General features: G+C 41.7%; 1 protein-coding gene across 2 annotated transcripts in view; it reads right to left on the bottom strand.

Moving 5' to 3' along the window:
* LOC140464442 (kinesin-like protein KIF19) overlaps nucleotides 1–16,726 on the bottom strand; it is a 302,590-nt gene that overhangs the window by 33,337 nt on the left and 252,527 nt on the right. For both annotated transcript variants that reach the window (XM_072559496.1, XM_072559497.1), the window contains 3 exons: nucleotides 14,346–14,873; nucleotides 4,079–4,280; nucleotides 2,480–2,587 (listed from right to left, as the gene is read on the bottom strand). In XM_072559496.1, the coding sequence (XP_072415597.1) occupies nucleotides 2,480–2,587; nucleotides 4,079–4,280; nucleotides 14,346–14,873 (838 nt within the window). The remainder of the gene's footprint in view (nucleotides 1–2,479; nucleotides 2,588–4,078; nucleotides 4,281–14,345; nucleotides 14,874–16,726) is intronic.

Genomic DNA, 16,726 nt, shown 5'->3' on the forward strand with positions numbered 1-16,726 from the left:
ACCTTGCCTATTTACCCTATCCATGCCCCTCATAATTTTGTAAACCTCTATAAGGTCACCTCTCAGCCTCCGTCGCTCCAGGGAAAACAGCCCCAGCCTGTTCAGCCTCTCTCCTGTAGCTCAAATCCTCCAACCCTGGCAACATCCTTCTAAATCTTTTCTGAACCCTTTCAAGTTTCATAACATCATTCCAATAGGAAGGAGACCAGAATTGCATGCAATATTCCAACAGTGGCCTAACCAATGTCCTGTACAGCTGCAACATGACCTCCCAACTCCTGTACTCAATACTCTCACCAATAAAGGAAAGCATACCAAACGCCTTCTTCACTATCCTATCTACCTGCGACTCCACTTTCAAGGAGCTATGATCCTGCACTCCAAGGTCTGTTTGTACAGCAACACTCCCTAGGACCTTACCATTAAGTGTATAAGTCCTGTGAAGATTTGCTTTCCCAAAATGCAGCACCTCACATTTATCTGAATTAAACTCCATCTGCCACTTCTCAGCCCATTGGCCCATCTGGTCAAGATCCTGTTGTAATCTTAAGTAACCCTCTTCGCTGTCCACTACACCTCCAATTTTGGTGTCATCTACAAACTTACAACTGTACCAAATCATCGCATCCAAATCATTGATGTAAATAACAAAAAGTAGAGGACCTAGCACCGATCCTTGTGGCAGTCCACTGGTCACAGGCCTCCAGTCTGAAAAACAACCCTCCATCACCACACTCTTCTACCTTTGAGCCAGTTCTGTATCCAAATAGCTAGTTCTCCCTGTATTCTGAAAGAAATCTACTTTCGTCAACCCTCTTTGTTACCTTCACTGAAAATTCAATCAAATTAGTCAGACATCACCTACGTTTAACAAATCTGTGTTATCATTGAATCATCTTATCCTTTCTAAATGATGATTTATACTGCTCCTCAAATATTTATCCAATAATTTGACCATCATTAAGCAGAGATTGACCTGCCCATACTTATACAGGCTGTCCGTCCTTTTGTAAACAGTGGGGCAACCTTAGCAATCTTAAACAGCTCCATAACCACACCCATGACAGGATTAAGAATCAATGGTCAAGGTTCTCCCCTACTTCTTTTGGGAGACTGCAATATACTTCATGCATGCTTGATGATTTGACCACTTTCAACAATGCTGAACACCTTAATATTTCTTCCCTCACCGCTTATCCCTTGAATACCTTGCACATTTCATCTTAACTACAATGCCTCCATTACCTCTTCTTTTGTGAAGACTGGATGAAGGATTTATTCATAACCAAGCACATGTCTTCCATCCCCACACACAAGTTATCTTTTTGATCACTAACCCTCTTGCTGGTTTTTGATATAGTACTTCTGATAGATTTTTCGTTCACCTCAATTTTGCTTGCTAATTTCTATTCATTAGATTAGATTCCCTACAGTATGGAAACAGGCCATTCAGCCCAACAAGTCCACACTGACCTTCCGATGAGTAACCCACCCAGATGCTTCAGTTTACCCCTGACTAATGTACCTAACATCATGGGGAATTTAGCATGGCCAATTCACCTAACCTGCACATTTTTGGACTGTGGGAGGAAACTGGAGCACCCAGAGGAAACTCCGCAAACATGGGAAGAATGTGCAAACTCCACACAGCCACCCGAGGCTAGAATCAAACCTGGGTCCCTGGCGCTGTGAGGCAGCAGTGTTAACCACTGAGCCACCGTGCTGCTCGTGTTTTCCTTAGTTTCCTTTTGAATTTCACCCATGCAGTCTGTATTCCTCCAGGATGTCTGCAGCTCTGTACCCAACATAATTTACATCACCATATCTTACTCTATGTTCTTGAACATTCAAAGGGATCTCGAATTCCCTTCCTAACACCACCATATGGATTGCTGTAGTTCAAAGTGGCGGCTCACCACCACCTTCTCTATGGCAATTAGGAAATGGGTAATTAATGCTGGTCCAATGCTGGTCCAATGCTGGACGGCCACGTCCTATGAATGATTTTTTTTTTTAAAAGCCTCTCCATCTCTTCCTGCTCTGTTCTTTTCATTAGCTATGCTAAAATCTAACTGAAATATGATTGATAGCAAACAAAACATTCTCTGACTGATGCCCTTTGGGGAGGAAACTGCCAACTTTATCTAGTTTGGCCTACATTTGACTCCAGAACTACAGAAATTTGGTTGACACTTAAAATGCCCTCTGAGCAATTAGAGATGGCCCAATAATTGCTGGCCTAGCCAGCGATGCCCTTTTCCCATTAATAAATTTTAACAAGTTTTCTGTCGAGTTTCATTTCCAAAGATGATGTGCAGAACTGCAATCTGATCTCTTATAATATTTGCTATGCATTGGAATATAATGGATATAGTCAGCACTTAAAATCAAGTCAGTAAACTACAGGTCAATGAGAAAAAGTCATTCTGTGCTTTGGATATTCCACACCTGTTAATCTGTAGAAACATGAATTTCTGACCTCTAACACGCTTGTGCAAGATCAACCCCTTGTTCCCCTCTGCGTTTCTCTGGTGAATGGTACTTGGGGTAGTGTTACCCACTTCTATCTTCTGTAACTGGCTTTCACCTGTGAAGCAGTAAAAATCATTGGTCGATTGACTGTGACTTTACACATTATAAATATATTGAAATCTGTCTTATCTTTATTTAACCAACTGTGTGGACAGTGTGTTGGCAGCTCCTGTGCTTCCAATTCCTTTGGACTTCCTATAGGAACCACGCTTAATCCTCAGATGGGAAGATGGTAAATTCTGGCTGTTACTTCCATAAACCTTTAGTTGGTCAGACAATCCTTTCATAAGTTTGGTTCTCCTCAAGATGTAATAATGTGCTACCATATGGAAGATTGAGGAAATGAAGCAGATGAATGGGAAAGCATCAATATCCATTAGAGTTAGGCTTGCAACTGAATGTTAATTCAGACACTGGGCCCCTTCACTAGACAGGCTCTATGGACAAAGATTGGAAAACTAGAAATAAAGGAGCACAGGGAACAAGAATATTCAATAATTGTTAATGATTCTCTCCTGTCCTCTCTCCTGAAGTATTGTCTCACTAAGGGACTGTCCCATAAACACTTACATTTGGTTTATATTTTCAAAGTTGTGAGGCGGACATCATTGAGATGGCTAGGATTTGTTGCCTACCCCTAATTGTTCTTGAACTGAGCAGCTTCCCAGGCCATTTCAGACTGGATTTAGGAAGACACATTATTTTCCCTAAAGGACACTAGTGAACTTGATTTTTATGACATTCAATGATAGCTCTGTAGCCACCAACACTGATACAAGTATATTAAACTCCAGCAACTGCTGTGGTTAGATTTGAATCAACACCCCCCAGCATTAACCAGACCTCTGGGTTAGACTCCAGTTACATTACTGAGGTAAAAACAATGACTGCAGATGCTGGAAACCAGATTCTGGATTAGTGGTGCTGGAAGAGCACAGCAGTTCAGGCAGCATCCAAGGAGCTTCGAAATCGACGTTTAGGGCAAAAGCCCTTCCAGCACCACTAATCCAGAATCCAGTTACATTACTGCTATGTCACCATTTTGCCCCTTTATCCAGTTTAGACAATGACTGTCAACCTGTGGGTCACATGTTAAGAACATCTCAGCTAAGCTAAAATTTGTCTTGAGTCAATATGAACACATTTCCCAGTCTACTGTAAAGCAACAGATGCAGCAACACCATCCATTTCAACCCCATGAGGCTAAAGTTGACATATGCTAATTTAGCACATATTCAGGGATTGGATTACCTACTCACTGGTTTATCTCTTAGTGCACCCAAGTTTTGTTTAAAATTTCACTGACATATTTTATCAAAGCATTTTTAAACAATATCTGCAAGAAATATCATAGATTATTTAAAAATAAAGCTTGCACAGATTTTCTTTTTTGATTCCATGTACTTTACATATTTCAGAGAACTTGGTTTGAGTTCTTTGGTTTCATGATCTGTTAAATTGTGTGAAACTTTAACAAGCAGTGGAGAGCTGCATTGTCGACAGAGGTGACAAAACGAGAGGAGCAATGAGTCAGATTAATGATCACCTGAATGATAGTTGAGTGGGAATTTGATCTTTGTTGCAGGAGGTACATTGGCATTTGGAAGATTGGCAATTGTTGCTGGTATAACCTTTGGCTGCAGATTGAGGTTGGAGTTCTGGAAAAGGCGTGGAGCAACAGAAAACCTATGGTCAGAAATGCTTTTGAGATTGTGAGGCCGTGAGAAGCTTGGTCTGAGCTTGGGAAGCTGCAAAAGAAAATAAAATTTATTAGAAGTGAATGATATACTGACCGTAATGAGATGAACTGAAAAAAAAACACAGGAGCTCTGAGTATGAGGGGTGAAATTGGGCATGACAGAAATGTAATCTGAGTGGTATTACTTTAAACAGATACTGTAATGTTACATACCTTGCAACATGTATTCAGCTCCACTTACCTGAGCAGAACTGAATACAAGTGTTTCCTAACAGGGGGCAACAAATTATATTTTTATTTCCAATATCATCCGAGTCCACCAGCAAACTATAGATAGAAATCATCCAGAATTTAATTCATTGAGTTTGGACACAGGGAACTCCCACGATATAATTAACTTGTTTCTATGGAATAGATCGTATAATAGGCAATGACCATCTCCAACAGGAGAGAATCTAACCATCGCCCCTTGACATTCAATGGCATTATCTTTGCTGAATCCCTCACTACCAACATCCTCGAGGTTACCATTGACCAGAAACTGAACTGGACTAACCATATAAATATAGTAGCCACAACAGCAAATCGGAAGGTAGGAATTTAGTAGTGAGTTATCGACCCTCTGACTCCCAAGGTCTGTTGGCTGTTTGTAAGGCCATTTACCTGAATAGGTGCAACTCCAACATCACTCAAAAATCTCAATGCCATTCAGAAAAAAGTAGCCCACTTGGCTGCCACCCTATTCTCCATCTTCAACATTTAATCTCTTCACCACCAATGCTCAGTAGCAGCAGATGTGCACCATTTACAAGTACACTGCACAAGTTCACCAAGGCTCTTTATATTGCACCTTCCAAACCTATGACCATCAACTTTAGAAGGCACAGGGCCAGCAGACACAAACAAAACAATACAGCATAGGAACAGAGTGTTCAGCCTACCAAGACTGCACCGACACATGATGTCTTTCTAAACTAAAACCATTTTGCTTCTACATGGTCACTATCCCTCTATTCCCTGCCTATTAATGCATGTGTCAAGATGCCTCCTCAACATTGCTATTGTATGTGCTTATGCCACCTCCACTGGCAGCACAATCCAGGTACTTACCAACCTCTGTGTTAAAAACCTGTGTTAAAAACCTCCTTTAAACTCACCCTCTTTTAACTAAGCCTATATCCCCATTTCTACCCTTCGAAAACAACTCCAACTGTCCATTCTTTCCATGCTTCTCAGAATTCTGTAAACTTCTATCAGGTTGTCTCTCATTCTGCAACATTCAAGTGAAAACAAGTTTGTCCAATCTCTCCTTATAACTAGTTACCTCCACACCAGGCAACATCCTCGTAAACCACTTCTGCACCCTCTCCAAAGCCTCCACATCCTTCTGGTAGTGTGGTGAACAGAACTGTACACAATATTCCAAATGTAGCCTAACTAAAGCTGACCAGCATGACTTGCCAATTTTAATACTCTATGTCCCAACCGACAAAGCCAAGCATGCCATATGTCTTCTTGACCATCTTATCAACTTGTGTTGCCCCTTTCAGAGAACTGTGCACCTCTACTCCTTGGTCCCACTGTTGTTAATCATAGAGTTCCTACAGCATGGAAGCAGGCCATTTGGCCCATCAAGTCCACCCTGACCCTTCAAAGAGCTTAGCACCTAGATTCAGCTCCCTTACTCCATCCCTTAGCATTTCCCATGGCTAACTCACTGAGCCTGCACATCTCTGGACTTTGGGCAGGCAATTTTAGCATGGCTAATCCACCTAAACTACACATCTTTGGACTTTGGGAGGAAACTCATGCAGACACGGAGAGAATCTCCATACATAGTCAGCCGAGGCTGGAATTGAACTCGGGTCCCTGGCACTGTGAGGCAGCAGTGCTTACCACCATACCACTGTGCTGCCCTAGAAATAGAAGCCTTCAAATGGTAAGCTGTGAGCATAATTATATATTTGGCAGCAGTGGGCTATAAACCCACACCTCCACAGAGACTGGAACTTGAGTCCAGTGTCTTAGACCACTCAGCCATGTTACCATGACTCTACTGGCAAGCTCAGTGGACAGAGACAAAGTGATGCTAACCATCAAGCCACCATGCTGCCATTAATATTTATAAGGATTCTGCCATTTACTGCATGTTTCTCTCCTGTATTGGACCATCCCAAAATACACTCACATTTGACCAGACTAAATTCCATCTGCCATTTCTCCACCCAAGACTCCAGTCCATTTATATCCTGCTGTATCCTCTGGCAATCCTCCTTTCTATCCCCAGCTCCCCCAATCTTTGTGTCATCTGCAAATTTACTAATTGGGCCACCTACATTCTCTTCAAAATCACTTATATTACAAAAAACAGAGATCCTAGCACTGATCTCTGCAGAACATCATTGGTCACAGATCTCCAGTCAGAAACACACTCTTCTTCTACTACTCTCTGTCTTCTATGACTAAGCCAGTTTTGTATCCATCTGAGCAGCTCACCACATAGTCCTTGTGACTTCATCCTCTGTATCAGCCTGTTAGGAGGGATCTTGTCAAAGGCCTTGCTAAAGTCCATATTGAAAACATTATAGTGCGACCCTCATTGATCATCTTTGTCAGTACCTCAAAAACTCAATCAATTCCTCAAAAAACTCAATCTTCCTTGCACAAAGCCATGCTGCCTATTGCTAATAAGTGCAAATGCAAGTAAATCCTGTTCCTAAGAATCTTCTCCAATAATTTCTCGACTATAGACATAAGACTCACTGGCCTGTACTTTCTCACATTATCCCTGTTGTCCTTCTTAAACAAAGCAACAACATTGGCTATTCACCTCTCCTGTGCCTGAACAGAATTCAAAGATTTCAAAAAGGTCCCAGCAATTTCCTCACCTGCCTCCCTCAGCATTCTGGGATTATATCCCATCAGACCTTGGGAACCTGTCTACCTTACTGCTTTTCAAAATACTCAATACCTCTTCCCATTTTATATTGACATGGCCTAGAATATCTACATACTCCTCCCAAGACTCACCCTCAGTGGTTCAGTGGTTAGCACTGTTGCCTCACAGTGTTCGGGACCCGGGGTTTGATTCCATCCTTGGGTGACTGTGTGGGGTTTGCACATTCTCCCTGCATCTGCATGGGCTTCTTCCGGGTGCTCTTGTTTCCTCCCACAGTCCAAAGATGTGCAAGTTAGGTGGATTGGCAATGCTGGAGTGTCTGAGAATATGTAGGCTAGGTGGATTAGCAATGGGATATGCAGGGTTACAGGGATGGGACGGGTCTGTGTGAGCTTGATGGCTAAATGGCCTGCTTCCACACTGTGGGGATTCTATTCTAAGACCTCCTTCTTTGTGAATACCAATGCAAAATTAAGGACCTCACCCACTTCCTCCAGCTCCTGGCATAAATTCTCACCTTTGTTCTTGAGTGAACCCATCCTTTCCCTAGCTGCCCTCTTCTTCATTTTGTCTTTATAAAATACCTTGGTGTTTTCCTTAATCCTGTTTACCAAAGACATTTCCGCACCCGTGTAAGCCCACCTAATTCCTTGCTCAAGTTCTTTCCTGCTTTCTTTGTATTCTTTATGGGTTTTTTCTGTCTTCAGATTCCTAAACCTTATGTACGCCTCCTTTTACTTTTTGACTAAGCTCTTAATTTCTCTTATCCTCCAAGGTTTCCAGGTTTTGGTATCCATATTTTCATAGGAATCCGTATTTTCATACTGATCAGGTGGCCTTTAACTTATTCCCAAATTCTAGATGTGGATTTATTCTGAAACATCTGCCCCCAATCTACATTCCCCAGTTTCTGCCTAAAACTGTGGAAGTTAGCCTTCCCCCAGATTATTACTTTCACCAAAGACTACTTTTGTCTTTAACAATAAGTAACTTAAACCCTACAGACTTATGATGATTGTTTCCAAAATGCTGCCTCAGTTAAATTTCTATCACCTGACCAAGCTCTTTCCCCAGTACTAGGTCTAGTATTCGGGCTATTTCTAAAAAGCACCCTAGACACATGCAACAAATTCTACCGCCATCCAAAAGCCTGGCAGAAAGCTCCAGTCAATTCAGGGGAAGTTAAAATCCCCCACCACAGCAACCCTGTTGTTCTTACTTTTTTCCCATAATCTGTTCACATATCTGTTCTGCTATCTCCCATTGGCTGTTGGGAGGCCTGTAGTACAATCCCATCCTATTTCTGACCTGTACCCATATGGCCTTGCTGGATTAACCCTTCAAGGTGCCCTCCCTCAGTATAGCTGCAATATCCTCCTGAATTAGTCACACAACTCTCCCACCTCTTTTACATGTCTCTTTAACTCACCTGAAACATCTAAATCCCAGAACATTAAGCAGCCAGGCTTGACCCTCTAACAAGTCTCGGTAATAGCCAATGATTAAATGTATTAATCCAAGCTTGAAGTTCATTTGCCTCATCTGTCATACTCCTCACAGGAGAACAAATACATTTGAGGAAACCTCTGCTCGTCTGTGCTTCCTCTTACTCTTATTGGCCTTAGTCTCTGAATTCTCTTCAGTCATTTTACTAACTGACCTATTGCTCTAGTTTAAACCCTCCCTAGTGGCACTAGCAAACCTCCCTGCCAGGATACAGGTGCCCCTCCAATTTAGGTGCAATCTGTCCTTCTTGTACATGTCCCACCTGTCCCAGATGACACCCCATGATCCACATACCTGAAGCCCTTCCTCCTTTAGCAGCTCTTTAGCCATGTACTATTTTCCTTAGTTTCACTGGAATGTGGCACAGGGAATAATATATAGAACACAGCACAGGAACAGGCCTTTCAACCCACGATGTTGTGCCAAAAATGACACAAAATGAAATTAATCCCTTCTGTCTGCCTTTGGCCCATGTCCCTCCGTTCCTTGCATATTCATGTGCCTATCTATAAGTCTCTTAAATGCCCTTCTTGTATCTGCCTCAGCCTCCACTCTGGCAGTGCATTCCAGACTCCTACCACAATCTGTCTAAAAAAATTGCCCCATATGTCTCCTTTGAACTCTCACCCTAAATGCATGCCTTCTAGTACTCTGAGATTACAACCTTTGAGGTCCTGCTTTCCAACTTCCTACCTAATTCCATGCTCTCGTATTGAAGGACCTCATTTTTCTTGCTGCTTATGTCATTGGTACCAATATGGGACACAACCTCTGGCAGCTCACTCTTCCCTTTCAGAATATCCTGTGCTCAACCAGAGACATCCTTGACCCTGGCATCAGGGAGACAACACACCATCCTGGAGTATCACTCAGCCTCAGAAACACCTATCTGTGCCTCTGACTATAGAGTCCTACATCATTACTGCTCGCCTACATTTTGACCCTCCCTGCTGTACAACAGTGCCAGCTGTGGTGCCACTGACCTGGCTGCTCCTGCTGTTTTTCCCCTAGAGGCCACTCCCTCAAAAGTATCCAAAATGGTATACCTGTTTGAGAGGGGAATGGTCACAGTGTACTCCAGAACTGCCTGCCCATGCTATCGCCCTGGTGGTCACCCAACTCTCCTCAGTCTGTGTAGTCCTTACTGGTGGTGTGACCAGTTCGCTATACCTGCTATCCACAATGTCCCCAGCCTCATACTGAGTCCACCTGCAGTTCCAGACGCTTCATGTGGAAAGTCAGGAGCTACAGCTCAACATGTAGTCACATGAACACTGGAATACACATGGTAACACCACCACCTTCAAATTCGCTCATCACTCACCATCCTAACTTGGAAATATCTCACTGTTCCTTTAGCATTGCTGGATTAAAATCCTGAAACTCCATCCCTAATGAGATTGAGAGTCTATCCACAGCAAATGGACTGCAGCTGTTCAAGAAGGGAGCTCAATACCACTTTCTCAAGAGTAATGAGGGATGGGCAACAAAAGCTGGCCCAGTCAGCAATGCCCACATTCCCAAGAATGAACAAAATAAAAGTTTGTGAAGTGCAGACTTCAGACAATGAAAAAGCCTAAGTTCAAGGGAATTCACAGCCCTTGAGAAAATGGTTTCTTAGCTCAGCTCTGATTATAATTCGAGCTGGTCCTCTTCAGTATGGGTTACACCCTTAGTTCACAATGAAACAATTATGAGTTTCAAGCCTTACATAGACAGAGTCCTAAATGAATAGTTGTAAATGAACTTTCAGATGAGCTTTGAATTAAGGGGCTTTTTTTATTGATTTAATGTTAGATATCATACAATAGTTTGAAAAGGAGCAGGAAGTTATGAACACAATATACAAATTGACCGTGCACAAGATTAAAGCTGGGAAAATATAATGTAACTTGTTATGACATGGAAGCAGATAAACAAACCAAAAAACTTTGTTTTCAGTCCCATTCACACAAAAGACAGACAAACAAACACAGTTAGGGGATAAAATAAAAGAAAAATAACAAAACTGGCCAGATTAATTAATTGGTTTTCACAATACGTTGTTCTACAGATGACAGTTTCTTGTTGATTTTCTGAAAATGTTGATCAGGATCACCTATTCAGCTCATCCAGTAAAGGAATTAATACTGCTAATTTAGTTTTCCATTCTCTGAGCTTCCAAAAGCTGCTAATGGGAATGTTGGTCAGGAACCTTTCAAATCTTCATACTGTAGAATCAACAGCCACATTTCTTTTCACAGAAAACACAGTCCAAAGCCAAATCCAAACTCTGACCACTCCCTGACAGACCAACCTTCTTCTCCACAAGGTCCCAGTTACCATTCAGCATCTGTCATCTGCTTGAGTGTAAGGTCTTCCCCAGATTTTGCAGAACCAATTCCTAGGTACACACATCATTAATAAACAGGTTCAGCTGTCTGTTTAAACATAATGCTCTTCCCCATTAATGAAGCATCTGCAGCACCTTTTGATCAGGAACCAATCTGCAATTAATTTCCAGGCCTGGCTTCACGAATAAACAAAAGTTTGATTGGTTTGTTTACCTTTTAACACAAGCTATCACCCTCAGTCCAAAAGTCACGCTTAACATACAGTTGTGAATTAACAGCTCCAAATTAAAATTGATCAAAGAGTAAAAGAAAAATAATGGAAAAATCAGCAATGGCTCTAACAAGGAGCAGGAATGAGGGCTTATGACCGAAACGTCGATTCTCCTGCTCCTCAGATGCTGCCTGGTCTGCTGTGCTTTTCCAGCACCACACTTTTCAATTCTGGTCTCCAGCATTGCAGTCCTCACTTTCTCCTAAGGGCTCTAACAAACCAACCCAAGCCATACCATGTCCTGACATTGTGCGCATATAAACCATCAACTTAAGCTGTAATCATGTACAGAACAGACAATAAATCACAGAAGTGTCTGTAGCAGGAAGGAAAGTTTATTTCCTCTCCTGTAAGTTGAGTCATCCAGCTTTTGAAAAGATGCAGATAATCCTCAACATTTCAGTAAAGAGTGGGAACAATAATTTTCGGTAAAAAAAGGTATTTCCCAAAATCTAACAAACTCTACGTTCTTTAATTTGCCTGTCCCCACCCATCCCCATCCCATCCAGCTTAGTGGCACAGTAGTTAACACTGCTGCTTCACAGCACCAGTGAATTCCACCCTTGGGTGATTGTCTGTGTGGAGTTTACACATTCTCCATGTGTGTGTGGGGGTTTTCTCCGGATGCTCTGGTTTCCTCCCACAGTGCATGCTAAATTGCCCACAGTGTCTTGGCACAGGAGGGTTAGCTGGGGGAAATACAGGGATAGGTAAGAGTATCTTCTTCAGAGGGTCAGTGTGGACTTGACAAACCAAATGGCCTGCTTCTACAGTATAGGAATTCTATGACATCCTAATTGGCTTCTCCAACTGAATAGAATAAGCAAAGTGTGTGCACTGAGTATTATCACTATTCTCAGTTCATCTTTTACTGTCCCAGAATTAGCAGACTTCGTCACAGAGATATGCAGTACAGAACCAGACCCTTTGTCCAACACATTGATGCCGACCAGATATCCTAAATTAATCTAGTCCCATTTGCCATCACTTGGCCCATATCCCTCTAAACCATTCCTATTCATATACTCATCCCGATGCCTTTTAAACCAACCTCCATTACTTCCTCTGGCAGCTCATTCCATACATGCACCAAATTCTGCATGAAAAAATTGTCCCTTTGGTCCCTTTTAAATCTTTCTCCTCTCACCCTAAACCTCTCCAGGGAAAACAGCCCCAGCCTATTCCGCCTCTCCCACCAGCTCAAACCCTCAATCCTGGCAACATCTTTTGTAAGGAGAAAGTGAGGACTGCAGATGCTGGAGATCAGAGCTGAAAATGTGTTGCTGGAAAAGCGCTTTTCCAGCAACACATTTTCAACATCTTTTGTAAATCTTGTTTGAACCCTTTCAAGTTTCACAATATACTTCCTATAGAACTTCTGTTTGAACAGAATTTTATCCCTTCCTTAAAGTCTTCATTTCACTCATGAAAATATTTCCAATGTAGTTTGGCTGTCCTGAAAATTAAGTCAAAATATTAGTCATCATTTCAATTGTAAATAAAAATGGTGATGGAGAAATTCAGCAGGTCTGGCAGCAACTGTAGAGACAGAAACAGAGTTAATGTTTTAGGTCCAATATGATGCTTTTCTAGAACATATTTCAATTATCCACCTCTGAACTTTCTCCAGAACCTAATTATCTTCTGCCAAGCAGGACATGATACTCGATAGTAATAGATACCAAAGCCAAGCAGACTAAGTATAACATTTGTAGCTTTATATCCATTCTTGTAACATTATCTGAAACTACTTACTTTTTCAATAGTCTCATAATACCACATGAATGTTTTATGACATGGGATTTCTATTGTAACTTCAATGCGGTGCATATACAGTTCTGGAGTTTCCCCGACACCGATGTCTGATGTAACATTTGAATGATTAAAAGTTAATTCTTCCAGAATATCTAATCAGCTTATTTCATAGCTCCAAATTCCAAACATGCATGTATATTTTTATATGCATCTGCAAATTTGTGAACGGTTCCATCAATGCTTCATTCATTTTATGAATGAAGATGATAAACTTCCACAGAGGCATCAGAGTCCATTTAGACTCACAACACGGCTCCTTTCAAACCATTTATAATGCTCCATAGTCTCCAACATTCGAAAATAGGACCTAGTACAATATATTATAATTTTATATATTAAAACATATATCCAGCAACTTCACAAGGGAATCTTCCACCATAGTCAGCAATGCAACACCTTTTTTAAGGCTTTCTGCCTGTTGAAGAGCCTGACATCTACTGCAATGCCCTCATTCACAATTCATAGAGTCATAGAGATGTACAGCACAGAAACAAACCCTTCAGTCTAACTCGTCCATATTGACCACATATTCCAACCCAATCCAGCCCCACCTGCCAGCACGTGGCCCATATCCCTCCAAACCCTTCCTATTCATATACCCATCCAGATGCCTTTTAACCTGGTCAATTCCTCATTGAAATCAAATGAGTTCACTAAGAGTCTGAAGTGACCCTGGGGTTTTCTAACAAATGCTATTTTGTCCAGATGACCACATATCCCATTCCTTCCAGCAGTTGTTTTACTTGTTCTCCACTTATGGTCCCTTGTTGCCTGAAAGTTGGCCATCATTGCTTATGCCATTATGTCACTAAGAGGTGAGGCAAGACAAGGATGCAGGCCCCAGGAGCTACCTCAGCCAGTGCAGACCAGTTCTTTAAGTGTCGTTCTGCATTACACCTGAGCCAACTGAACCAACCAACCCCTCTCTATGTGTCCAACAACAAATCCATCAGATCTTCAATTGTCAATGTATAACTTATTCCCTTTAATTATTGGGACTAAGAGTCTTCCTTCAAATCATTCATCTCATATTTTCTTAAGGCACATTAGTTTCTATGCTTCACCTCTGTAAGAAGATTACCTGGCTAAAAGTGTAACTTCTTCCATAAAATGTTTCAATATTCTTTAATAAAATGCTGGATAAAAATTAATAATACCCCATTTTCATTTCTCTGGGGGATTTAGATTCATAAGTCTTTCTTTAAGTTTAATTTACTGTATGATAGACATCAAGTTCCTGAAAAATGATGACAAAGCTTTAAACAAATATTTCTGTCAGTTAAGTCTTACCCCCTGGGAATTCACTTCGAAGGATTGGGATTGATTCTTCCTTGCATTTCTCTCGGTGGAATCTTCCATTTGTTTGGTCTTTCTCAGTCCTTTTATTTTGGTGCAAGACTCAGATGGGGACGGGGTAGGGGGACTACTGTACTCTTGCTTGTTCCTGAAGGTGTTCACTCCCATCTCGACCATGAGATGATCAAAGTTGACTACCGACCTCAACTCAGTGTTTAGTATGCTAGTCTTTGCATCTACTGGAACTGGGTTCTCCACGGTCTCCTCTGCTGAGTGAGTGGACAGCATGTTCCTTTCCTTTTCTCTTGTGGGTACCAGCGCCAAGTCAGCCACATTTGCTTGTGATCGCCGCTTAGCTGCTATGACAGCGATGCTCTTTGTCCCTGTGACAATCTCTTGGATCTTCCCTTGGCTTTGCTGCCTGTCCACAATATGGAATTCTGATTTACTGCTACCTGCTTCAGATGGTGTGCTGGACTGCCTACTGTAGCTCCGTTCTTTCAAGCTGATCAGACTCTGTTTCTGTCAAGGCCAAACAGACAAAAATATCAAAGATAACATTTACTTAGTAGTGACATTGTTACTCACTCCATTGGTTCAGCCACTTTTGGAATACTGTGATCAATTCTGATATTTCTGCTATAGGATGTTATGAAACTTGAAAGGATGCAGAAAAAATTTCCAAGGATGTTGCCAGGGTAGGAGAGGGGTGACCTTAAAGAGGTTTATAAAACAGATAGGGTGAATATGTGTTGCTGGAAAAGCATAGCAGGTCAGACAGCATCTGAGGAGCAGGAAAATCGATGTTTCGGGCCAGAGCCCTTCATCCGGCCCGAAACACCAATTTTCTTGCTCTTGGATGCTGCCTGACCTGCTGTGCTTTTCCAGCAACACACTCTCAACTCTGATCTCCAGCATCTGCAGACCTCACTGTCTCCTAGACAGGGTGAATAGTCAAGGTCTTTTGCCCAGGGTAGGGTAGTCCAAAACTAGAGGGCATAGGATTAAGGTGAGATGGCAAAGATTTAAAAAGAGACCTTAGGGGCAACTTTTTCATGCAGAGGACAGTGCATGCATGGAATGAATTGCTAGAGGAAGTAGTGAAGGCTGATATAATTACAACACTCAAAGGCATCTGGATGGGTGCATGAACAGAAAGGATATAGAGGGGTATGGACCAAATGCTGGCAAATGAGACTAGATTTATCTCAGATATCTGGTCGACATAGACAATTTGAACTGAAGGGTTTGGTTCCATGCTGTACAACTCTATGACTCTGTAAGACTGGAAGAAATGTTGCTCAATAAGTTGTGGAAGAAGCTCTTAACTCCAGACACTCTCTGCTGTTTATAGGTAAGGAGAACCTGATTTATATTCGTACTTAAAGACTCCCTGCCATCAATTTCCAGAGCATCTTGTGTTAGTGAAAGCTCCAGTTTGAAAATGGAACCGTTGACTGCAAACAAAACCATAACTTATTGAACTGGATTGAGCGGGAGATTTATCTAAAGCTCATACAATAGAATCTGAACAACAGGATCTGGACAGAAAGATTTATTTCCCAGGCAAAATATGTTGCTGAACTGATAAAATAATAATGCTCTGGGAAACCACACAAAATAAATGCATAAATAATCACCAGATTAATATTTGAATAAACAGACAAATCAGTGAAGAAATTGCAAGTTCGATTTTGCTGGTAAAGCTGGCAAAAGGTTTCTCTTGTCCACTGTTACTTTATGACTGTCAGGGAAAGAATGATCATGTTTTTATAACAGCTGATTCCTGCAATGTAGGCATTAGTTGGGTGAAAATTAAACAGTCAAAAATTTGATCCCTTGGGTTTCCTAGAATCTGAACCAGAAATAATAATGATCAGAAAACTTGGGTTATGATACAGAAGAATAGTCTTGATTGTCTCGGTGTGCAGTATCGAGACCCTCTCAAGATGGAATAGGGTGTCTAGTTGCTCCTTACCCTGGCCAATGTTTCTGACATTAAGTTACTTACATATGTTTGGTGTACTCTCTGGCTGCAGTGAAGTCCACAGAGAGTTGCAGCAAGATTACAGAGACCTAGGCAGAAGTGGGTACTGCAGATGCTGGAGATCAGAGTCAAGATTAGAGTGGTGCTAGAAAAGCACAGCAGGTCAGGCAACATCCGAGGAGCAGGAAAAATCGACGTTTCGGGCAAAAGCTGATGACGGGCTTTTGCTCGAAACGTCGATTTTTTCCTGCTCCTCGGATGCTGCCTGACCGGCTGTGCTTTTCCAGCAGCACTCTAATTTTGTCTCTGTTTGAAGTGTTGAGTGTACTTGAGAGCTACTGAGGAACTTTTTAAAAAAAATCAAATTTAAAGTTAAAGAGTATAATTG

The sequence above is a fragment of the Chiloscyllium punctatum genome, chromosome 40, assembly GCF_047496795.1.
Source record: "Chiloscyllium punctatum isolate Juve2018m chromosome 40, sChiPun1.3, whole genome shotgun sequence".
Lineage (NCBI taxonomy): Eukaryota > Metazoa > Chordata > Chondrichthyes > Orectolobiformes > Hemiscylliidae > Chiloscyllium > Chiloscyllium punctatum.